At 34.5% G+C, this 26,640-nt stretch overlaps 1 protein-coding gene across 1 annotated transcript in view; it reads right to left on the bottom strand.

Moving 5' to 3' along the window:
• Positions 1-26,640, bottom strand: part of ZFPM2 (zinc finger protein, FOG family member 2) — a 499,657-nt gene that overhangs the window by 378,021 nt on the left and 94,996 nt on the right. Inside the window, exon 2 of the mRNA XM_065902735.1 lies at positions 22,038-22,196. Within this exon, the coding sequence (XP_065758807.1) occupies positions 22,038-22,196 (159 nt within the window). The remainder of the gene's footprint in view (positions 1-22,037; positions 22,197-26,640) is intronic.

Here is a 26,640-nt window from a genome sequence, read left to right as displayed (position 1 = left end):
AGAGAAGGAGACATGATTAAAGCCCTCTATTTGACCTTCAAGTCCTCCTACAGGGATGTCCTTAGCATATGTCTAATTATATAATTGTTACATACATGGTCATTATACTGAACACAGGTCTATGATTAATCATTTTGATAACTATTATGGCTTTATAATAAAATCAACATTAGTCATAAATAAATAAACTGCTATAAATACTAAAGACATTTCCATAAAATTTTTCATTTGGAATTCTTAGTATTAGACAGAAGAGGAAAATGAAAATCCGTATGTATTCTTTATACTGCTTTCAATACAGAAAACTGTAACTTGCTTACTTCCAAATTACATTTTTATAAAGGCAAGATGCAGCAGAGAAGACATATTTGTGTTTGGGTTGAAAGTGAGTTATTTTGAAGATTTTATTTTTCTCCATCATTAAGTTTACTAAAACTTGTTTGTATTTATTTTAAAAAATGGGTATAAAAAGGTCATAATTGAATGATCATCATATAAGATGAGCCAGTCACACAAGTCTTCACAATGTAGGAAGCTATAAACCTATACTTGTTCTTGAATAAGTACAGCTGGTTTGCAAAATCAAGCCTTCATTTCACATAAAAAATAAAAACAATGTAATATACTTTGAGCAAAATATACTTATGGCAAAGAATGAGAAACATACTAACATAACCACATTTTAAAAGCAAAAAGTCTAATTTTGTAAGTCCCTTCATTTTAAATGATACTGTAACAAAGTACTGCTGCTTTAAAGGAAAATAACTGACTTTAATACAGTGCAAACAATAATATTAAGCATTCCTATTTATAAGGATAACAGAAATCAGAAAACAGAATAACAAGGAAATGTGATGTGATGACAAAAAAGAAAAGAATATAAATTAAAAACAGGGAAACTAAACCTTGAATCTAATAATGCTAAATTTTTAAAGTCAAATTGCTTGCCCTTTGAAGCATTCAATAACTATTTTTCACACAGTTGTTAAATCACTAATATTAATAGTACTTAAATATTTATATTGTTATAAATTATACATTGAATTTTTAAAATCTTTCACAGTAACCTAGAAAATAAAAAATTTTCAGGAAACATTATTATAATGGCAGTAGTATGATGTTAATACTAGTTTTGAAGTTTAAACTCCATAAATTTTACATTTACTTTTATATATAGCTTCACAAAAATAAATCATTTAAAAAGTAGAATAAAAGTAAAGAAATACAATGTAGAAATCCAGTGACAGCTTTGCTGAACTTAATTGCCCTAATACAGAAGTGCTGCCTCTGGTGGGTAACAAAGAATAAAACACATACCCATACCACCAAACTCTTGCCTGGAACTGAAGGCTCTTTGAAAAGTGAATTATCTCTTCTTTTCTGGATTATCAAAATGAAATCCTCTCAAGAAAATGTTTATTGAGCATCTACCAGGTTTAAGGAACTATGGTAGGCACAGTAGGATATATATGGAAAAATACCTTTTTGAAAGGAGCATAAAACTCATTATAGAGAGCAAGTTCATAAATAGAGTGCAGACATGGTCCAAGAGCCATAAGAAATGTATGTGCAAAGGCTCAGTAGTAAGCTAACAGTTTGAATCTGCTGTGTTCCGTAGGTCACATAGGACACAGATGCACCAACCAACTGGGAGATGAGGGTTAGAGATCAGCTCTCACTTCTCAGACACAAATAGGACTGGTTCTCAGCCTATACACATGAGGAGGCTCTATGGCCCTTTAGTATGTTGGAAGAATTTAAGAAACCAGAAAACTTTGTTACCAACCAAGTCAGTGTCACTTAAAACAATATCCTGTACCACCAAAACTTCTGTAGTGCAACCAGGATGCCCAACCCAGTTTAGGGAAAGCTGAGTGCTGAAGAACTGATGCTTTTGAACTGTGATATTGGAGAAGACTCTTGAGAGTCCCTTGGACTGCAAGGAGATCAAACCAGATCATTCGTAAAGGAAATCAGTCCTGAATATTCATTGGAAGGGCTGATACTGAAGTTGAGCTCCAATAATACTTTGGCCACCTGATGCAAAGAACTGACTCACTCAAAAAGACCCTGATGCTAGGAAAGATTGAAGGCGGGAGGAGAAGGGGACGACAGAGAATGAGATGGTAGGATGGCATCACCAACTCGATGGACATGTGTTTGAGCAAGCTCCAGGAGTTGGTGATGGACAGGCAAGTCTGGCTGCTGCAGTCCATGGGGTCGTAAAGAATTGGACACAACTGAGCAATTGAAATGAACTGATACTGACTTTACTGACACTCTATTTTTCATGGGGACTATAATTCACAGTAGAATCTACCACCTAGGTGAGTGACCTTTTCCTTGCTCTTCCACAGACTGAATGGAAGTTTAACTCCAGGCACTGATGCCGAGGAGTCTCCAAAGGAAAATGTCCCCCTCCACCAACAGTGAGTCTCCAAAGGAAAATGTCCCCCTCCACCAACAGTGAAGAGTACAGCATCAACCTATATATTTTAAACAACATCCATGCCTTCTAAGCATTTTCCTCATATTTTGTGATCTTGAAACAGGGATGTGAGCATCACAGAGGACTCTGGAGAACATGTAGCCCAAATGAGACAAATTTACCCATCAGGAAGTTGATGTACAGATAGGGCGACTTATCTACAGTCTTAGAGCTACAACATCTATTTCCACATAAGGCATCTCCCCTAAGAGTTCTCTGGCTTCAGCAATAAGTCCTTCCCAGCCATCTCCTTTCCCTAACAAGCAGTACAGTAGGGTTATGGGGGAGCACAGAGAGGCATCATGTAGACCACCCAAATCCGTTTGTAAAAGGTTAGGGGTTAAATTTGAATCTCCTATCAGCTTGGCATTCTTTCCAAAACATCCTTTCTTGCCTCCCTACCCCCTCCCCATCCCACTAGTTGAAGAAAGGACATGTACACCTTAAAACAGTTGAATTTTAGTCACAGAGAAATGGATAAACAAGTAAACATGAGTCTACACTGTTAAAAATCACACATCCAAGGACCCAGAGAACAGAGAGTAAAATTTCCATCAGAACTACTTGGGCAAGTTAAGTATTATATTCAGTTATAATTTATATCATTCTACATACACAGAGAGAAGTAAATCTTCCTGAATTTTACTGCTATATTTTACTTGTTGAAAACACTGTGCTATGCAAAATTCAATCAGTAATTAACATTGAGAAGGCATATATTTGAAGATGCAACAAAATATATGAAAAACAAAACAAAAAAAAACTTTCTCTTAAGAACCATATAATCTAGATAAGGAGACATGCCTCATGCATAAGAGAGGTAGCCACTGACAAAAATAACCAGGGCAGTCCATGAATAATCCCAAATGAGATCATATAAAATATCGAAACTCAGAGATCAAAAGCATGAAATGACACTGACCATGGAGAATCTTCTAATTAATTTTGAAGTTCTACCTTCCTGTTGAAGATGGAGAAGCATCGGGAAACTGACATGATCATGTAACACAAATACAGTAATGAACACATATTTATTTTCTATGAACACACTTTGTCAGACCTGTGGTCCTTGAGTTTTCCCTCACTCAATCTGTAATAACAATCTAACTCACATCCCAGACATCCCTTCACCCAATTTTTTGTGAGACTGAAATTAAGTCTACTCTAAAATATTGTATTTGGCAAATTACATATTTGGAAGGAAAAGTATTCAGAAACACAGTGAGAAACATGTATGTGTGAAAGAATATATTGAAGAGTAACCACAACACTTAGAAGTTAAAAGAATTGACTTAGATCTATGGATGTCTGTCTTTATTAGATAGAAGTGATATAAAGCATTCTTAGTTAACTGATTAAAAGACTATTTTTGAGTCTCTGAGCACTAAGAATATAACACAAAGATGGTTCCTTCTCTCATACAACCTGTAGATCAGGACAGAGACAAATGTACAGGCTGTAACCTCATGCGATTAATGATCTCATGGTGACAGAAGCACAGAGGCATGACATTTAATGAAAACTTGGTGTCGTGGAAGCTTCCCAGAGAAACACACCAATAAAATATCTGAAATTTGGAGGCATAATCTTAAATGAATCTGAACTCTGTAGGTTTCACGTCCAGGGGCTCCATGTTTAAAAACATTTTTTTTTTTTTCAGATTAAAAATGAGAACCATTTCCCCCCCAGAAAAAGATTATAGTAGCTAAGTTATTGTGCAGGAAAAATGGCAGCTTGAAGGTGGTAAAACTAAAGACATTTCAGGGATGCAAAAATAGGACCCAGACAGAGTTTTAAGATGCTAACAGGAGACAAATCAAAAAATATTCCTCCTGTTTGATGGTTGATTGAATGAAGTCCTTTCCCTCATTCAGTATGGGCCAAATTTACCCATGATCATTTTCATCAGTAACTACTAGGAAAAAAAGATGGCAGGATGACTACAAATCTCAGCAGACATTTGATACACATAGAACTTTAGTAAATCACTCAGAATGAAAATATTATCATTCAACTATTAAGGGCTTGATTGATCTAGTAATTTCATATAATAAAATGCCTTCATTAAATGTCACTTAACTGCCAAATCAAAACTGTAGAACTTAGATTTCAACTTGGGCCAACATCTGCAGCAATACTCAGTATTGGTAATCCTGATTCATGGAACAATTTGATCTAACTTGTCTCATTATGCAGCACATATAATTAGAAAACAACTGAAAATAAATACTGCAAAGTATTCAGTAAAGAAGCACTCAGAAATAGCTGATAGTACACAATTAACAGCTCTAAAGAAATTACATTTTACAATTATTTTAAACCATTTATGAAACTGATTAAATGTACAATACGCATCACATTAATAAAAATAAACCCTGAGTGAGAAGAATAAAAGTCATTGACTGATTACTTGTGTTTTCTTAAAGAACCCAAAAAGGGAAAAATGACCAAAAGCATAAGAGTATCATATGAAATGATACATTAATATTTAGATATAGGAAACAAAATGGGTCAGAATTAAATTTATATTTATCTCAATGTATGCTATGTGTCAAATACTGAAATCATAAAGATGAATAAAGAAAGATCATGTCACAAAGTTCAGATTCTGTTTGGAACTTAAACATCACTATTATTTCTTAGGTACCACACAGAACTAGTTAAATGAACATCATATCACATCAACAACTCTGCCATGCATTATTATCCCTATATTTCAGAAGAGTAAACCAATAGACAGATATGTGAGAAGATGCCCAAGCACACTGCTATTAAGTAGCAGAGCCAAAAATTGATTCCAAGTCAGTCCAATTCCAAAGACCATAGTTCAAACCCATTAGAATATTATAGCTGAATGGAGGTCTAACAACAAAGACAGCAAGATGTGATTAGATAGTTATTTTCTCATCATATATAAGCCTTGTTTCTTCATTTTTATTTTAGGTGTACTATTTACTTAGAACTTGCTAAAATCAAATTATACAGAGATGCTTAATCAATAACCATTGTTCACTGTGCAGTTAGAAAATTAGATTTTGGTTTTATACTTTTTAGCATAACCTATTGCAATATCATTACATTTACTAATTAATTGCTTTCAGCACTATTTAATAACTAAGATATGTCACATTTTTCAACTTTTAAACCCTCCATCATTTAAGTTTATTTCAGGAAACCAGTTCTCATTTTTATGGTAATGTTTTCACCTAATTCATTTTTAATCTTTTTACTAATGAAAAATGAAATGATTAAAAAATAATTTAATCGAATATGAAATCTCTAAATTACTTTAAGAAACAGTATTTTCCCTTCACAATAGAGACTTGCTTCTTTCCTATCAATATTTATTCTCATGGAAAATTTATAAATAGAACTTTATTTTGATATTAACCCAATTTCAGCCTCTTCTTGATTTGAATGGGAATGACTTCATTGACCATCTTTTTTAAAAACTTTTATCCATTTTTGATTCTTATATGTTTGAAAGCAGCACTCTGGAGCAGCTTATGAAAAAATGGCATGAATAATTAATAGCTAAGATAATGACAAATTTGTTCAGATATTGCTTCAAAAGCTTTGTTGGTAGGAAGAGGAAAGGGAGAGAAAACGATGCTAGGATGAGTATTATAGAAAGAGCTAGAAATCCATTTGATATACATTCATTTACTTGCTAAATTCTTTATTCACATGCTTTTAAATAGAAATTTCAGTATATTTTTAGCAAAGCACAAACACATTTAATGGGATAACCACTATATACATCCAGAGACCAATTCATAAAATGATGAAATGGAATAAATGTCAAATGGTAACAAAATCTACAGTATTTCTGAAATTATGGCTACGCAGTTAATGGTTTTCCATTGCAAGATTAAACTCTTTTGTTGCTCTTTTAAAAGATATCATACATATTTTGTGGGCCCTTCCATTTTTCTTAGTCTAGTTCTCAGAACCAATGAAAGCCCTATAGGAGGAAATTGAAGGTGTTATTGAGCATGATAAAACACGCCACAAATGACTCAGGGAAATGCACTAGAATATAGTCTTTAGAACACATGAAACAGTGTCTTTTGATTCCATATTAGGTATTGTTGGCAAGGTGGTAAAAGCATTGGTCTATTTGCAAGGCAAAAATCATTTCAAAACACAAATAAATATCTTTTCACTGAAAGTTAGACATTCCTGTAGAAATTAAAGACTTGCCACGTTCTGAGGCAGTCACTTTTTCTGCAGAAAATAGCAGCAGTGTTTGAAAGCAGTCATGCAGGCAAACAGCCTTTCTCAATCCTGCTCTTTTAATCCATGTAGTTCCTATCAATATTAACCTCTTATAGAAATTCTTATACAATGTAACTATTGAACTTTCTTTACTAGGAGTGTTACTGTAGCTGTTAGTCATCCCTATAATGTATTTTGCAATCAGCTAAATCATCAAAGTATTTTTTAACAATGAACAGTTCAGAAGTGACAGATCTACTTTCTTGTTCACAACTGCTTATCAGAGAATAGATATCACATATGTTTTCCAGGTGCTTCCTATAGTTAGGATACCTTCACAGAAGCCGCTCATGAAAGATAAGGTCATAAAAGAGATGAAAAATGTGTGAGCTTCATACACTTATGGTTTTATCATCAGACAAGATAGCTTTGGTTAAAGGACTGTAACAGTCAAAAACAGAAAACTGCAGCTTGTATTGAAGGGCGAGGACATTTAAGTTTAAGATTCAGTTTGTGTTTGCTTTGCCTAATAGCCTCACAATATTGTTTGGCTTAAAACAATTGTTTGGTTATAGATTATCCAAACAGAGGTGTCATGTTAAATTAACTCTACATTGCCAAATTACAGACACTGTTACATCTCCAGAGACAAAAAATAAAAACATTCAATTGTTACCCTTTTTTTGCTAGTATCTAAAAATAAAATCTAAACATTTCAATGGTTTGAATAGAGTACATCCATTATTCTGTGGATCCCTATAATCATGCCTGTCTCAAGTTCCCCTTGACTTACTATAAATACATAAGAAAATGTAGGATTTTGCTGTGTTCTGGGTAGTTATATTCAGTACACAAACATTTTTAAATGCATGTGATTTCCTTGTAACTTAAAAATAGCCTTTTTCATACCCCAGAGTATGAATCAAACAGATCAAAAAACAGAACCCACATTTATTTGATTATAAATTTTTAGACTCCAGATCAGGAAACAATCCTTAAATGTTTGATAACAATGGTCCAGGGCTAGGTCTGTTATTCTGAAAAGAAACTCAATCTCTACAGTCAACAGATGACTACTGTAATATTTGTGGCATTGTATTATAGTTAGTAAGGGAAAATTGTTGAAGATACTAATGTTTATGGTAACTATATCAAATAAAAGTCACATTGAAATTATTGATAACTTAGGAAGAAAGAACAGTGCTTTATAAGTTCTTTCTACAGTCCTGAGTATTTATTCCTGACATCAATATCAGCCTCTATGCGAAAAGTTTAAGTTTACTTAAGATTTGGAACATAAGGGAAATTTTCACATGAGATAAAATAAGGCAAATACTCAGCACTGTATCATTCAATAAATTTCACTCCTTGTTATTTCTCACAAGAAAATTTACAAGCAAGTGGAGGAGGCATCTTACTTTAAGAGACATTTCTGAAATACATATTTCAAAATCTACGTTTAAATAAGTTTTATTTTCTCTTCCCCTGCTTCCCCTCAAACCAAACCAATCAAAGGAACAATAACAACAAAACCCTCACTGCAACTAAAACGAAAAGTCACTGCAACTACTATGTTACATTCAGAGGAGCAGTCTACAAAATTAAGCCATTTCTTGCTCCAAAGAGGAGAGAAAGTAAGGCCTGATGGTGTGTAAATGATAATACTCTGAACTGTAATTGACCTATTCAGGGTTCTGTTGTTCGGCCATCAAGAAACCATTAGCTTTCAGTTTTCTGGCCTCAGTCTTCAAGCTTCAAACCCAGCATTCCCTTCAGGAAATCATCATCCTCACCAACATCAACATCATCACCGTCATCATGACCAACATCACCATCACCATCATCACCATCACCATCGCCATCATCATCAACAACAAGTAAAACCAAGCTCACAATCTCTAAAACTGTCTCCCTAGCAAGTAAACCTCGTCTACACAGAAAGATCAAACCAATTTGAGAAACTTATGACCTTTGAATACCATTTTCCATACAATCTAATTGTTTATTCTTTCCTGTTTAACAATTCACTCCAGAGAGGCTTCTCCTTTCTCATAATCCATGGAGCAATATGAGTCATAAGCAATCACTCATTACCACAGTGTTCCATCTCCACAATATAATTTACTCATTATAATTAAGACTTGACTCATGCCACACATCCAAAAAGCCAAGACCAACGGAGAATGCATACTGCGGGACAGCAGCTAACAAAAACTTTGGTCCCTATCTGAATGCCCTTTATCTAACAGTAGTTCAAATACCCTAATGATGATAAATGACTCTCAGAGCTCACAAATAGGGGATAACATTTATTTCTTCTGATAAACCCTGTTTTTTTCTACTGCTTGACCACTGAAATTATATATATCTTACTCTTTCATTTTCTCTCTCTACCATGTATATGGGAAGCTCAGATTTGCCTGTAATGCTTCATTTTCAAAGCATTTCTCTCCCTGTCTTATGCTTCCTCTCATTATTTCCTGTCCTTCACCCTCTGATCACTGTTCTTTCTGATCTCTCTGGCCCATACATATCTCTCCTGGGTGAAGTCCCACTGTGGTTCCACCACAATCTGCATGCTCACCAGTCTCATGTCATGCTGCCCCTCTACTTGGAACCCTATCACTTCTTTTTACATAATTAATTTAGCATTAGATAGCAACTAAAGTGTCACATTCTTAAGAACACTTTAACCTTCCTCACTCTTTCAAACCACCGTGTACCACTTCTGTGATTATTTTATTAATGTCAGCCTCCTCACTAGAATGTAAATTCCAAAATAGCCAAGACCTTCCCTGCATTTACTCACATGATAATCACAGCATGGCCCAAAATGTCTGATATAGCAGGTATTCAATAAATATTTACTGGATTGGAAAAAAACATGCGTGTGGTAAGAAATAACTGCCGCAATGCTTTGAGTTATTCATTATCCCAATAATCAAGCAAAGACAAAAACAATGCCCTTTGAAGCTGAAAATGCTCCACAGTAACAGAACATACAGGTGGGCATGTGGTCACCTGATAATGAATAACACATTCCCACCTTCTCTTCTCATGAGGTGGGCCACTCCTTCAGTTAAAAATAAATTCTCGGCAATGGATTATAAGTGGAAGAGTCCTGGGGAACTTTCAGGAACCTATTCTTACAGCTGAATGTAATCCTAGTGAAGTTTTCATATCTGGGGAGGTGGGGAAGTATTCTAGGTAACATCAGCCTTCTCCAAACTCAAATCCATAATCAGCTTCCACAACTAGGGATGGTCCCAGATTGTTCTCAAGTGAAGTCAAAGTCTCTCGGTTGTGTCCGACTCTTTGTGACCCATGGACTGTAGCCTGCCAGGCTCCTCTGTCCATGGGATTCTCCAGGCCAGAATGCTGGAGGGGGTAGCTGTTCCCTTCTCTAGGGGATCTTCCCAACCCAGGGACTGAACCCAGGTCTCCCAAAGTGCAGGCAGACTCTTAACCATCTGAGCCGCCAGGGAAGCCCATGTTATCAAGAGATCCATTCAAACTGCTTTCCCCACAAGGTCTGCCCATAGCATCTCCTCCCTCGGGGCCAGCAAGAGGTCCTTGGCTGCCGATAACACAGGCAAAACAGAGACAGCATCCAGAGCATTGCCTAGATTTTCAGAAACACGGAAGAATGTTTTAATACAGTGTTTCCATGTGTATTTATACTCTTTATGCTCGGGGAAACTTATCCTAGAATGATAGCAGATTTGAAATTCAGATATCTACTATAAATGCCAAGACATTTTAGGAAACTTATTCAAGGTTTTTCAAAAGTTAGCAAGTAGAAAGCAAACAACATTCTTGATCATTGCTATCTCCTATGAGATCACCCATAATTACTGAAGGTACTAACAGAGGTCGATTCAGGCCTTGTGGGGCCTGAAGCTTATTCAATTGGAGAGGCCTCTCCTTAAAAAAAGAATGCAAAGTTGTAATTACAAAATTAGGTGCAGGAAAGGAAGGAATTAGAAAGGAAATGAGGAATTCTGAAGTTATGTTATACCACATCAAACTAACTAAACAATTGATAAATAAATTTAAAAGGTGAATATGAGTAGATTTAATATTTTGACAATAAATGTGAAGATAAGGTATGCATTTTACGTAAACTGTCAAAATCCATTCCTTTTACTAATGATCTGATTTTGGGGGCGGGGGGCACCTTAAAAAGTTTCCCAACACAGACTGACAGTATTATAGAGAAAACATCATTCTTTTCTAAAAATTGGGTTTCCCTTAGGATATTAGCCTGTTTTCTTATTGTCAGTAACACTATATTTTTATAGAACTGTTTCTTGTTGAGTTACTGTATTGCGGTATTCCCTTTCACTGTCAGTCACTAGGACAAGATACAGGAGTACAGAACACAGGCTTAAATGAGGCAGATCCTTGCTGGCGAATTAGTTTCCATATAGGAATGACGTGCTATGCCATAGGAAGCTTAAGAATGAATACGATGCTTCCTTAATCAGCCTAAACTTAACATTCCCTCTACTCTTTACATACATTCCCTTTTCTCACTTTTAGATATATTTTCCTTCCTTTACTAGATGACTGCATCTTTAAGAAATAAAAACATTCTTTTATATATTTCCCTTTCTGTCTCTGTATACGTGTGGTCACTTACAGGCACTTACACATACCAACACTTACATAACCAGAAACAGGTAACATAGATTTCAGTATTAGTTAACTAGCCTGGATCATAAAAAGAATTGGAAAAAAAAAAAGAAAAGAAAAGATTATCTAAGGCCCAAACTACAGTGTCTTGTTCTAATTCTACAAGAACAAAGGCTGCATCAAATCCCATTGTTAAACAGGTAGTCGAGAAGTTAAGTGTTTTATACATCTATACTATAGATTTCCACCTAGATAAATCTCTATCTTTAAACATAATCCTTAAAGAGACCTTCCCTTCTCACTGTCAGAAAAATATAATCACAGCCTACTGTCTGTGCAATTCCACTTTCCATCTCCGCTATGTGCGTTTAAGACTTGGTAAGATACAGCTCCTGTCAAGTTTCAGAACAGTTTCTTGTCTAATCTTTCTACTTCTCCAGATCTTTGATACAGAACCTGTTAGAATGTATTGCTTATTTTTCCAGTTCCTATGTTTATCTCACTTCCACTCTTACCATCTGCTGCACTGCATTTCCTTCAGAAAAGTGAAAAGTTTTCACAGTGGCCCAAGCTTTCCCTGCAAACAATGCTCTCTTCTCCTCTTCCTTCCTCTCTCCGCTTTTTATTTGGCCTTATTTTATGTTAAGGTCAAACTGTTTTAAAGGGTTCAGTTTGCAAAGATTTTTACAGGGCTGAAATTCCTTTTCAAATAGTTCTGATGGATTAGTAAACATCATTGCTATTTATTACTGATTTCTGCCCAAGCACACACATTTTGGTTTGTGCCCAGTCTTTTGAATTACCTGAAAACAACTTCACAAGAAACAAGCAGTGAGAAATTGTGGCTTATTTCATGCCACCAAATCAGAGTAACAATCAGCCAGTTCGTATAATGAGACTAAAGAGCTTTCAATATAGCCCTCTCATTTTACTGAAATGCCAACTCTACTTACTGAAAATTGGTTTATATGGACAGAATCTTTGAAGGAGGACCAAAAGAATAGAAATCTTTGAAGCACTCCCCTAAAGATTTATTTACCATTTTTAAGTTTCTTGTATTTACATATATCCTTATCTTGACTGACACATCATATCTAATGTGTTAAAAATACCTCAAAAAAGTGAGTTTAACACTTCACATGTCCAGACTTCTTCTGATGCGCTCATCTCCTTCTATAAGGATTATATAATGATGGACATCAGAAAACAAAAATAGCTCTCTATCTTTATAACTACCATAACCTAGGTTTGAATTTGGTATTAACCTTTGGTAATTTTGTGACTTTGGCCAAGTTACTGAAGCTTTGGAGGTTGCAGGTGAAAACAACATCCACCCTGCAGGACAGTAAGTTGATCAGAAACGATATATATACAGCAAGATGTCTGACTTTTAGGAGCAGTCACCAAATGGAAGTTGCTATTACCATTATTATAATTATTATAATTGGTATGTAGTCTCAGTGTCAATCTCTGGAATCTCATTGAACTACTAAAAGAAGCTGAAACAGCAATCTGCATTCGTTATCAGTATTTGCTTCATTGGTATAACACATTCACTTATTTTTACTTGACCTTTTAAGAACAACAAAAAAACTGACTGACTATATTACTGTAATTAAATTCATCATACGGCAGCTTTCCACATTTCCCTTTACACATTCTACGTTTAGCACTACCAGAGGTAAAGATTATCCCATCAGGCAATGGAAGGGCAAATGCTTTAATACTGCCTGTTGCTTCTCAAATGATAATCAAAACATTGTGAGAAATTTTACATACTAACAAGAAACTATGAATTTTATATTAGAAGATTAAAAGCTCTGAAAATCTTCCTTGATTTAAACCTAAAAAATGCTAGTACAGAGAACCAAGAAAATGTTTTTAAATCATTTATGATGTTTAGCAATAGAATGCAGAAAAGACATGGCTACTTCCAAGAGATCAGTTTCTCTACAATGATAACATCTTATCTCAAATTATTATGGGACCAACAGTAGGATTCAAGGTTGTCAACCATGTTAATTCCATATGATTAAAATAAATTAGCTTCTCAAGCTTCCCTAATTCTATGCGTACTTGTAATTTTCTTTGAATAGAAAAATAAATCGAGTTAGTAGATGTAAATGATTGGCACACTAGTGCAGATCTGCATGCATTGCTTTATATATATATATTTTTTAATTTGAACAAAATAAAACTGAAAAAATACTTTTTTAATTTAGAATAACTGCTTATATAATTACTACTTGAACAAATCTACTTCCTTCAAGGAACACTGGCTCTTTATTCTACCCAGAATATCACTGAGAAAGTACAGCAATAAAAGAACTTAAAATACAGTTTTCCTTAATAGTATTCAGCTAAAATCAGTGATTAATTTAATATCTAGATAAAAGGAGAAAGTCAATCTATAATTCAGATGTCTTCTAATATACAAATGCCTAGTTTTACATATATAAAATAATAGGAGATTAAATAAATTCTTTCTTTTCTCCTGAGTTTCAACATTATAGAGAGAACAACAAACTTACACTAAATTTTATAGGTCTTTCACTTGCAGAAACAAAATCAAAAAGACAACATCTCTAAATGATTAAATATGGCTTTATATTGATCTCAGTTTTTTTTGTTAACAATAATGATGTTGATAAAAAATAAAGATATAAACAAAACAGGCAAACATCTATCTCTTGATAAAAAGTCAGGTAGAAGCAGAATAAAACATGCTGTATTACAACATTAAATTTTTTCATAACTTATAATTATGTAATTATATATTTATCAAGTTTTACTATATCTAAAAAATGCCTTTAGTAGATTGCACAATGGAGATCTGTTAATGGCTTACTTACAGAAAAAACAATGAATTTAGTTTATCACATGCAAAAACTTAGCATATATTATCATACAAGATTCATATAAATGATATCATCATGACTCATTTCAACATTCTGTAAAATCAATCATGTTAATTTTATTGAAATTTTCATAATGATATAACTGGGATCAAAGATGAGGTAAACAGATAAAGCCTGATCTGATTCTTACAAATAAAACACTAAGCCTTGGACAAAATTTGAACACTCTCTGGCTCCCCCAAAATGAGAAAATGCTAACTCCCCTGAAAGCACAAATTGCCTTCAAATGCTTCTTCATTTTTTTCCCAATAATTGTGGCTTAAGGAAAATATCAAACTGACAAATAAAAAATACGTTGCGGGATTTTAATATGGCCAGAAGAGTGATACCACAATGTCGTAAGGTATTTCTTCCTTTTTCCAATCTTACAAGATAAAAATACAAATAGGACACCATGATAGCCTCTATTTCTATATTCTAAAAAGAAAAACTGCTTTCCATTTTGCATGGTTGGATGAGTTATGCAAGAAAAATTTAATAATTTTAAAATAAATTTTTTAAAAAAGGAGTACTGGATCCAGAAAAACAGAGGGTTTGCCAAGGAACAATAATGTCATGTGGAGGGAGGGGGAAGTGGAGGAGAAGGGAAAGGAGGTCTGTGCCAAGCAAAGCTGGGGGCTGTTCAATCAGCTCTATCAGGGCTCCATCAGTGTCTCCACTCCAGCCAAATCCAGAGAAAACAAGGAGTCAAAGATTCAGGTCAATAAGCTTATAGGCGATTTGCACAAACAGCTCCTCCAGCAAGGTAAAAAACAAAGTCATATTGGCTTTTCTTTTTTATTCCTTCTCTTTGAACTCCCTGGTCCAAACACACCCTGGAAATGTCAATGTTATATGCAAGAATTTAAAAAGCTCAGCTTCTTAATCCCGTTAAGAAAAAAGGAACAAAGTTGCCTGTAAAGATCTCCTTCCTTACTAAACTCAAAGTGATTATGGTAGAGCTGCCTTTTGCAGATTCTGATTCCAGTTGCCCAAGCATCAGAGGAGGCAAAAACATGTCATTAAAAGCACAAGTGAGGAAGAAAGAAACCAAACTGACTGAAAAGCGTTTATAAACTATATGTAAACAGACTTTCTGAACTAAAATAATAAGAAAATGAAAAGTAAAAACGAAAACAGGAAATAAAATAGCATGAATGCTTGACACTGAATCAAGTGAAAAACAAGCAATTACTATTCCCCTAAACAAATCTTTATGAAACTGTTTTTGCTTTTCTTCTAGTATTAAGAATCTAAGATAATATTTTTGTTGCTTTACCTTGACATGAGGGGTGGGGGATGACAAAAGCCAATAATCGAGGCTTTAACTGATTACAGTCCAAAAAGAAATATGGCTTTTCCTCTGTTCTTAAATTTTGAACACAGCTACAAAATGACACAAACCATGGAAAGAAAGGCAAGAGTTGGGGGAGAGGAACATTCCCATGCGTCTGGAAACATATTGGCAGAAATAGCTAAGTACAGTGATGAAATTATTCTGATTTTCATGCCTCCTGCTCTATCTTTCTGAGTCAAGGATGTGAAAATTTACAGAGAACATATACTCAGCTCTGGTGTTGTGGAAGGGAGCAAAGAGACTCATTAGCCTCACACACCCCTAAACTGTTCTTCCGGAAACTGCATTAATGAGCTACAGATGGAGTCTCATCAAGACTGTGGCTAAAGGGATGATTCCAGTTGGAGTTATCTGTATCTCCTGACAGCTTCCCCGACTTTCTTGCTTCCATTTCCTGCTTTCACCTGTCCTCTCCGCAGCCCTTTCTTCTCTAGGTAGATACAAACTATACAAACTATGTCTGATCACGCCTTTCTCTCTCTTATACCTCAGCTCTCCTCTGCGGCTTACCCAAGCTTTCCACTGCAGTAAGAACCCCAGAGATTCCTAGAGATGTCAATTCCACAGGTATGGCCACACCTCTCCTAGGTCGCCCCAGCTCTCTGCTGTCCTCCTCTGGCTTCCTGCGACGCTAGCCTCTCAGGTACAGTCAACTTGATCCGGGAGTACCAGAAGCTCACTCCCTTCCCTCAGGTCTCCACTCAAAGTTCACCCATCCTACCATCACTCTGTATAAGGCAGTGTGCAGCACACACCACACACACACACACACACACACACACACACACACACACACACACACACACACAGCCACCCACCCACCCATCCACAGTGGCATTTTCTCATCCCCATCTGTTCTGTTTTTCTTCATGATGTTCAGCATCACCCATTATATTATACAATGTGAGTTTATCTCTCTCTCAAGAGTGGGGATGGACTTTCATCTATTGTTGCATCCCCAGAACCAAGAAAAGGGTCCGACACATAGCAGATGCCTAACATATAAGTTGAGTTGTACTGAATTCAATCTGTGGAACTGAACTGGAAGCTTCTGCCAACCTAATTATCTGTTTATGTTTGGTTTTGCTTTGGTATTAATTACTTCTGGGGCTAGAGCTAAATCCAAGTCTGAGTAACTCAGACTTTATTCTATTTTCTTCAATGTGTTTTGCATTTTGGTATTCTAAAGGTTTTTAAATACAGAAACACGACCTTTCCTTTCTGCACATTACCTGGGTCAAATGTTTTTGAATGTGGTGAGAATGCCCATTGTTACACTGTATCTGTTTTCTTATTTTATGGATTTCCATTAAGCTCCCTTTTTTCAACCCTAACTCTTCCAGATTGAAGAGCTCCAACATTAATTCATCTCTTCAAATAAAACACTGCACCCAGTGACCTCTCTGATCATTCTCTGTATCTAGATAGTAGGACTATAAGAAAGGTTTGCTTTTCTTTCAAAATCAACTTTAATGACATTATTTTCCCTTTCAGACTTTGTTCAGAGATGATGCCATCAGGGACCAGTTTGTTAACTTTTTCCGAAAATCACTATTGATAATGCAAAGTTCATTAATACATAGTTTCTTCGGAGGTTTGTGGTTGGTTGCTTGTTTGCTTGTTGACAGCATCATTTTCTAACAGCCTAATGGTACTGCCTGGCAATTTTCTGTCTGTTCACTTACCCTGTGACATCCTCCTGGAATGTATCCCAAGATAGGTTTATCTACTTTAGTCATTAACAAACTTGAATATTTCAGTGAGGAAACCATCTTCCAAATAATTAATAATAGTAAGCCAGTTTTAGAACTGCTTTAATATTACCACCACTATAAAACTTACTGTCTCTGAGTTGATCCAAAAATTGCTAATATATATGAGTCCCTACCGGCCAGCCGTGAAGTAACTAAAAGCTCCCCAGGTTGCTTTCCAGACCACCTGTATTTCAATTTATACTAGTTTGCTTAGCTCTAAACCAACACTGATGTTCTTCCATGTTTATTCTGTAAGCTAGAACAAAGGCAGAAAAAAAGGCACTGAAGCAAATACTTCAGTGCCACAGGAAATGTGCAGCACTTATGGACCCAGCCTTGATGTCTTCGTCATCTGTAAATTCAAGGAAATAATTCTTGCTTGTTTCCTTCCTCTCTGAGATACAGTAAGGCAAGATGCCAAATGATCTAAACTCACTGCACCAAAGAGGATGATGCACATTGAAAGCAGTGCTTTGCACTTTGCTAAATTTCTTAAAATCTAAAAGGATCAAAGCAACTTTGAAATAGCATCTTTTTATAAACACAGTTCATTTGATTCATTTCAAAGATGAAAAACAAAAACATGAAATATGCAACTAACCCAAAGTAAAAAGTGAAAAAGGAATCAATAGAATTGTCAGATTGAAATGTTAGGCCCCCTATGACTAGAACAAGGTTTTATTAAAGTGATCTTTTCCATTTTAATTGTGAATATTTAGGCTTTAGATTCATATGATTAAAAATTCTACACATTTAAAGATGACAAAAGTCTGACCACCTTGTTTTACATTTCTGTGGAATACTACATTATAAGAGTGATTTGGATCACATTTAATCACATTTTATAACTAGGAACTTTACTAACATTAATAGACACTTTGAGACTTGTGAAAAAAAAAGTCTTCCCTTTGACAACAAGAGAATAGATAATATTCATGTGGAACAGAGGAAAATGCCACAATAATAAGTAAATAACTATTCTAAACACTGAAAACATCCTGCATAATATAGAGGTTCAATTTCAAAAGGAAGCAGCAACTTTTACCCATGATAAGCTACCTCTCCAGAAAGTCGAAATTTTTCTTCTTTTCTAAAAAAGAAAAGTTACAATAGATTGCTTTTATACAAAACACAGTTGCTAAAATATAAATGAAGATATATTGTAACTATATGAATATCTCAATACTCTTCTCTAACAATGTGTCAAAACACCTTGTTTGGAAAACAAGATACTCCAGCCATGTTTTTGTGATCTTAGTTTCTAAATTCCTGTCCTATTTGATAAGAAAAAAAATTGATGTTCAAAAATGTTATCTCTGGAACCCAGTAAAGCAACTACCAGATTGTGATTCTGACTAATTTTTAGACAAAGAAACTTTCAAAATAATCCAATTCATTTTCTTACACATATTTACAGGGCTTAAGTTGTCACAAATCATATAGAATATATGCAAAAGTATGCTTCATCAATGATCCCAACTTAAAAACAGTTTCATCAGAATAACAATTATCACATGCTTCTTCAGTTATGACACTGGCATCATTAACCATTTAAATACATATACTCTTTTAAACCTAATCTATCTTCTTCCCTGCAACAGGCAAGAAAACATAATTATGTGTCACTGAGACTAATATGTAAATTTCTGCAGAAAGATTAGATTCTAATTTTCCAGAGAGAAAATTTTCTCTTCCTATTACAGTTAATCAACTTAAATGAAAAATGAATGGAATCCCTGTATGACCTCAAGGGGATGCAATTCATATCAAAGAGCTGTCTCTCTTTCACACCAGTTCTGACTACTTCAGTAGGAATTCCCTGGTCTCACAACTTAGGAGAGTAAAATAATGAAATTCTTTTCCTATTAAATAAAGCGACAGTGGTTTGAAATAGTAAAGTAATATTTATCCTAAAAAATATTATGTTAAAATTCGAATTCTTATTCCCACCTAGCATTATTATCTAGCTTCAAATTAAACAGAGAATTATTTGTATAGTATATATTAATTATATATTTTTAATATATTACCTATGTGTGCATGTATGTGCTAAGTCATTTCAATCATGTCCAACTCTTTGTGACCCTTTGGACTGCAGCCCACCAAGCTCCTCTGTCCATGGGGATTCTCTAGGCAAGAAGACTGGAGCGGGTTGACATGCCCTCCTTTAGGGGATCTTCAGCAACCCAGGGATCAAACCTGCATATCTCTTGTCTCCTGCATTATAGGCAGGTTCTTTACGACTAGCACCACCTGGTAAGCTCCATGTTACCTACATTATATATTAAATGTTACTTTGATATATTTTTCAACTTTGCAATTATTTATCAAACAATTAATAATGTCTATTAAACAATGTTCTTAAGAGTTTTGTTTCAGTTTTGTTTCTTTTTTTTTTTAGTCCCTCAAGGCCTGTCATTATTTTTCTTTCAGTTAAGACTCTGTTTAGTATAGATGGAAGTTATTATTCTGAGACTATAATTATGTAATCCTATAATAAGCATCTGCTATAAGTCCATTCAGGACTTCCCTTGTGACTCAGACAATAAAGTATCTGCCTGCAAAGCAGGAGACCCAGGTTCGACCCCTGGGTCAGGAAAATCCTGTGGAGAAGGAAATGGCAACCCACTCCAGTATTCTTGTCTGGAAAATCCCATGGACAGAGGAGCCTGGTAGGCTACAGTCCATGGGTTTACAAGAGTCGGACACGACTGAGCAACTTCACTTTCTCTGTAAGTCCATTTTCTTCCAAGAAGCTACTAACTTAAAACTTGGAGTTCTATTAGGTTGACCAAAGAAGTTCATTCGGGTTTTCTGTAACATCTTACAGAAAAACCTGAACAAATTTCTTTTGCCAACTCAATATATTCTTTCATTAAACACAGGTCATCACCAATGATTATTACCAAATGTAAACATCTAATAATTATTATTACTGCTCTCCCTGGATTAATAAATTGACAAAAATTCTTGAGTCCATACACTAAGTCTTTTAAGGACAAGAGTAGACGAATACATGATACTTAATAGCTATTGGTTCCTTCCTTTATTGCGGTCCCGCAATGTAAGGTAGGTACTCCATAGTGCACAAGAGTATATTTCCTGATAAAGATGGAAAATGGGATGCCTTCAAACATATTTAAAAACTCTTCCTCTCCATCTAGCTCTACTATGTATTTCTGTGGTTATGCAGCATCAAGAAATGGTTCTAATAGGGAAAATATTAATTTAGCCTGAAATCTAAGTGAATACTAAAAAAGAAGGTCTACTATGTCCCTGCCACTCTTGTTTTCAACCAAAAGTCTCTGATGTGGGGCCAAGGACCAGGTTACAAAGTCATCTTGAGGTCTCCAGGAGTTAACGGTCAAAGAGGTTTTCTGAACTTCAATGAAATCAAGTGCTGGTGTTGTCACTCCTTAAACTGTGGATAGTTTTAGGGTATTGAGCTTTATGGACCACAGGGATGGGAATGGCTCACTTCTTTTATTTCTAACATGCCAGAATCAAGAGAAAGTTATACTGAGGTTTTAATAAAATGTATCAAATATATATAGTTGGCTGCTGAGACATGTATATTAGCAGTTTGGGGGGATGATATACCAGCATTCTTGATTTCAGACTATCAATTCTGATCATCAAATTCACACAAACCTGTAAAAACTCATGTCCCATAGTTTCTCTATCTGCCTAAAACAAAAAAATGTTGCTTACAGAAACATAGATATACAGAGATAGACACACACTCTCAGTCATGCCCTATGGGAAACAACCATGGTAAAACAATAAAGTAGCTATTCTAAAACCAAAAAAGTAATCTGAACACTTGTGAAATTATACATTGGTGCAGGAGGTAACAGAAGACCCATCTCACTTGCAAAATCAATCAAAAAATTAAAAAGAATCATAAGAACCCTTAAACTCAGTTTTGGAAAAGCAGCTTAAATAATGAGTATACATGACTGATGAGAACATAATTACTGGCAGGACCACTTGACTCCAAGTCAAGATAGGCTGGAAATAGGTTGAGGTTCAGCCTATTTATAACAGAGGTTATAATAATATAAATATAACATATAATATAACATAATAAAATATAAAATTAATATAAATATAATATAAATATAACAGAGGTTCTTCCTCTTTATAATGTTAGTGTATCATAAGAATATCTAGACGAGAGAAAGAGGGTGTATTTCCTTATTTGTCAGTATCTAAAAAAAGCACCGTTCTCAATGTTGACAAGTCAATGTCAAACACTTAAGGCATTCAGTGTTCAAAAGGAGTGAGCTCAAACCTTGTATAGGGACTCTGGCCCATTCCCTGCTCACCCTCAATGATGAATTCAGTGCCTTGTAAACAACTGACATTAAGTAATATTTGTTGAAGGGATAAATGATGAACACTAAATATATTATAGTCAAATGTCTAAGCAACATGAAAATATTCAGTCAACTGGCCAATCAATATGAAACTGTATTTAAATATACAATATGACTTATGAGTTATAAAATTTCTTTTATCTTTCAAAGTAATGTTGCACTTTAAAAATCCTGTACACATTTTCGGACTGTTGAATTATATATTAGCACCCTGAACACTCTTCCTCCAGTATATCAGTGCATTTTTCAACTACACAAAATCATCTGAGTAAATGGACTCACATATCACATCCAGCCATTAATGATTACCTTTGTTGCAAAAGTATTCCACCTCTTCACAACTCAGATTTTCAGGCCCAAATTCTGTGGAGAAGCTTTCCTCCAGTGGAAAGTCACCCTTTGAGATAATGTCTGTTTCCTCTGATGGACATTCTTCTTCTTCCTCTTCAATGGCATCTTCTAGCGGCCCTTGAAAAAGAAGAGGGACACTGTACCAAAAACATCCCAAGAAGAGAGTGAAATAAAATCCTTCAATAGGGTCTTTTTGTTTAGGGTGATGAGGGACGATAAGGTATTCAATGAAAGGACAAGTAGTAACAACGGTACCCAGACAAGATAATGTCACATTTGCATCAACAAGTAATATTGAGCAATGCAACAAGTGGAAAGAAACATGTTCCTGAAATTACTAAATAGAAAGCAAACTCCATCTCCCATCCTTCCCCACCCCCAACTTGAAGCCCAAAGCTTATGCTTTTATTCTCTCCTGAAGAGCAAAACTGTGCACTTTATGTTCATTTGTTAGAATTAACTGCCTGGTAAAGAGTACAAGTCTCTTTTACACTGTTGTACAATTTTACCTGAGATTTTAATAAAGATTTAAAGTAATTGAATGCATTTTAATTGAACTGAGATTTTAATAAAGTCTATACTTTTAAAAATCCATCTTAAGAGTGGATTCCAAGAAAAGATTTCATTATATGTGTTTGAAGCTTGAAGAAAAAATTACATATTTCTCTCCCTGATGAAAGCATAACCCTATTCATAATTAATTGAATTTTTTCTGAAATGAAAAGTAGTTTTCTAATGAAAAAAAATGTAATTTGTATTTATGTGATACTTTTTCTGTAATAAAAATACAAGTTCCTTAGAGTGAATGAGAGTCAGGTGCATTACATTAATGGGCCTATTTTATTGAAAGGAAAGGGTGGGCTGTAGTTGTTGAGATGGATCTGAAGTGGATGACATGGAAATACCACATGGCCGATTGTGAATTTCTGACTGCCCAGAAGAATCAAAGTATCCGACTCATTTTACTAAGTGGAAGCCTGCATTTGCTCCTAAAGAAGCACTGTGGCATTTCATCCAAGGAACACAATTATGGTAATTTGTACTAATTGTCACTCATGTCAGCAGTCTCATCAGACAGGCTAAATACTTAAAAGGCTTAGGCAGTCTCTTTCTCTTACTTCTTAGAAATGTGGATTTAAATTTAAGGTATGCTCAAGTCAAAAAAAATTATTACAGAGAGTTTCTTTGTCCTTTTTAAAATTTATTTTTTCTTCTTTTCTCCAAAATAACAAATGTTAAGGAAGAAAGGATGCACTAATTCCAAACACTCTGGTAATGTGCTTTTTCTTTTTTAATTCTAGGTGGAGAGTTAAAAAAATCCATGTGTGCTCAGTTGCATTCAAAAGCCATGGATCTCATATTGGTTTTTATCTCTTATTCATTATTTCAAGTAATATATAATCTTTCACCTTTTAACAATTATGTCAAGTACTAAGACATGCAAGGAATATATAAAATAGTAATAAGGTAAAATATTACAATCACTAAAACAGTTATTTGAATAATTTTAATTATTAACTGCAAGTCTAACAAGGATAAATAAAGTAAATAAAATAAATAATTTAAATAAAATAAAATAAAATAAAATAAAGAATAAAATAGAGTATTTTCCATGTTTTTATTTTTTCAAGATACCTAGTTTTAGTAACAAGTTTGGTCAAAATAAGACACCTAAACTGTCTCATTTTTGTATCTTATATAGGACTTTCAAAGTACTTTCTTATGTGATCTTTAAAATAACCCAGTGAGGTAGGTATAGGAATTATTATTCTTTTATTTTGGTAAATCTGGAAAGTAAAGGTCAGGTTAGTTAACCAGAATAAGGCTACAAGTTAATATGTGAAAAAGTTGACATGAAAACACTATTTTATTTAAAAATACCTTTAACACTACACTATATGCAAACCATTCTTTTGCAGTTATAAATGCATTCTTTCATAGGTAAAACTATAAAACAGGTTACTCGTAAACACAGAATCCTTCAGAAATTGCTCATGTCTACTAACATAACTATTTTTAGATGCTTAAAGATCTAGTCTTAAAATTGAGAAGCCTCTCACTGCTCTTCTCAGATTACCAAAAATCAACCAAAATTTTAACCCTCCCAGCAAAAATAACCAGGAAAGTCTTTTTTATAGACATTACCAAAAATAAAATAATTGATTATGAATATTTAATTATTTGCATAATGTATATCCTTACCAAGTAATTCTATAAAGGAAACTGTCTTAATATCAGTTTATATCATGTAACAGACAAGATAATATAGACTTCTTTTGGAATACATACTCTTGGGTTTGGTTAACAAAAAATAAAACTCTAATTGTAAAATAAATATTTTAAATAATTGATATAAATTTTACTGACTGTCTTTTTTACTTATGTATGCTCTTCAATTACAAAAGCCTATATATTATAAAGAAAGTGCATGCATATTACTAGAATAAAATTAATAGTAAATACTTTGTGTTTTAAAAATAAAATGTGAGCAAACTTTCTAACATTTGTAAAAGAGTCTTTATTGAAGATAATATGTACTTGAACAATTTAAAATCGCACAGGACTTAACAATTTGGCTCCAATAGTATACATTAAATTAAAATTTAATCACTTTATTAAAAACTAGATGGAAAATTTCATGTGAAATTTTGAAAGAAACCCACAAAACATTGATATAGGGTCAATAAGTGTCTAACCAAGCTATTCAAATATATAAACATATGTCACAAAGGCTTCTACATCATATATAACTTTTATTTATCAAAGATTATGGTAAGATCTTAACTGACAGTATAGTGTTCTATATTCCAGCGGCTGTTTTATTTTATGTTGGCTATCTATTTGCAATTCAAAGCATGTAACTGAAAAGAAGCACTTATTGTCAAAAAAAATTACAAAATCCAAATGAAAGGTAAAAAAAAAGTTCTGAGTTCATTGCTCAAAATGCATGAGATCTCACTGTCAATATTTATAACAGGTTAAAAAAAAAAGGTGATTTAGTAACCAATGTGTATTTCGCCCAAAGCACGTGTCTGATTGATATAATTCATTGTACTTTAAAATGTGAAATTACTAACCATTTCTTTAGCTATGCTATCAAATCAGGCTCTGGCAAAAAGGTTTCTCTTAAAATGCATAGTATTTATGGTTTAAGATTAGATCTCACCCTACTCTCTATATTGCAAACCTTACAGATAATCGGTGGCTATAAACTAACATTTTAAGAGGGTAAGAGACACTTGAAGCAGAAGCACAATTAGTAGCACCAGTGAAGGGGGGAATGTGTGTGGATTAGTGGGCACAGAAGTCCACTTCAGAAAAATCACCACATCTAATTTGACACAAATAATAATATCCACTTAGAAAAGGCTTACGACTGAGTTCTCTGTGCCCTCATGGAGAAAATTGCTTCTGATTGAGGCCACTTGGCAGGCAAGTGAAAGGAAATCTGAATTTCAACTCTTCAATTGCTTCTGATTTACAGATACTCAAACACACTCCAGAAGGAATAGTCTTAATGTTTATAAATATAAATATTTATCTGATTTTCCAAACGCGAACAATTAGCTGTACATCTTAAAGTTAGGAATACAACAATGTTGGACATCAGGCCCACAACACTGTTAATCATCTCTCAGAATGAAGAGGCATCTTTTCATCTTTTGTATTGGATTAATAATAGAGATTACTGAAGATTCTGGTGGATGCAAAGAAATACTTCCATTTTCAGAAAGGGAGATAACTGGTACCCAGGAACCACCTGAATTGACCATTCCTTCTACTACTTCTGCCCTCTAGAGATAAAGCTGAAGCTAAGAAGGGTGGTGCAGATTCACAACACTCGACAATACCCAGGACCTTCCCAAAGTGCAGGAAAGCTTTATCTGTGTGTGTTAGTCACTCAGTTGTGTCCGACTATTTGCGACCCCATGGACTGTGGTCCGCCAGGCTCCTTTATCCATGGCATTCTCCAGGCAAGAATATTGGAGTGGGCAGCCACTCCCTTCTCCAGAGGGTTCATCCTGACCCAGGGATTGAACCCGAGTCTCCTGCCTTGCAGGCAAATTCTTTAACATCTGAGCAATCAGGGAAGCCTGCTGGTACTTGCTAAGGCTTTATTCACCCAGCACCAACAGATACGTTGCAAAAGTTGAGCCTATGTGTGGCAGAAATTTTTCACCTGGTGGTTGTTTCAGTGATTCAGAATTGGCAAAGAACAATAGGAGCATTCAAGGTCAAGCAGTCCTATCCTATACAAAGGTAGCATAATCACTGAATGAAATGAATGTCAAGAACTAGATTTATTTAGTTAAGAAGCATTTTGAGGAGTACTTCTCCCTAGACAAATGAATTCATGAGAAAATTATTACTATGATTTCAGGTGGTTAAAGAAATCCCTGAAACCCATCCAAAGCCACTGGAGTAAAAGCTAGATGATAAAAAAAAAAAAAAAAAAAAAAAAAAGGCAAACAAGCAAAAACTCCAGGGAAAAAATATAGGAGATATATAAGAATTTAGAGGAAATAGGATTAAAATAAGCAATACAAGGAGGAAATATAAA

This window comes from Muntiacus reevesi, chromosome 12 (genome assembly GCF_963930625.1).
Source record: "Muntiacus reevesi chromosome 12, mMunRee1.1, whole genome shotgun sequence".
In the NCBI taxonomy this organism is placed as follows: Eukaryota; Metazoa; Chordata; class Mammalia; order Artiodactyla; family Cervidae; genus Muntiacus; species Muntiacus reevesi.
The sequence above is the reverse complement of the archived record's forward strand: the minus strand, read 5'-3'. Positions and strand labels throughout refer to the sequence as shown.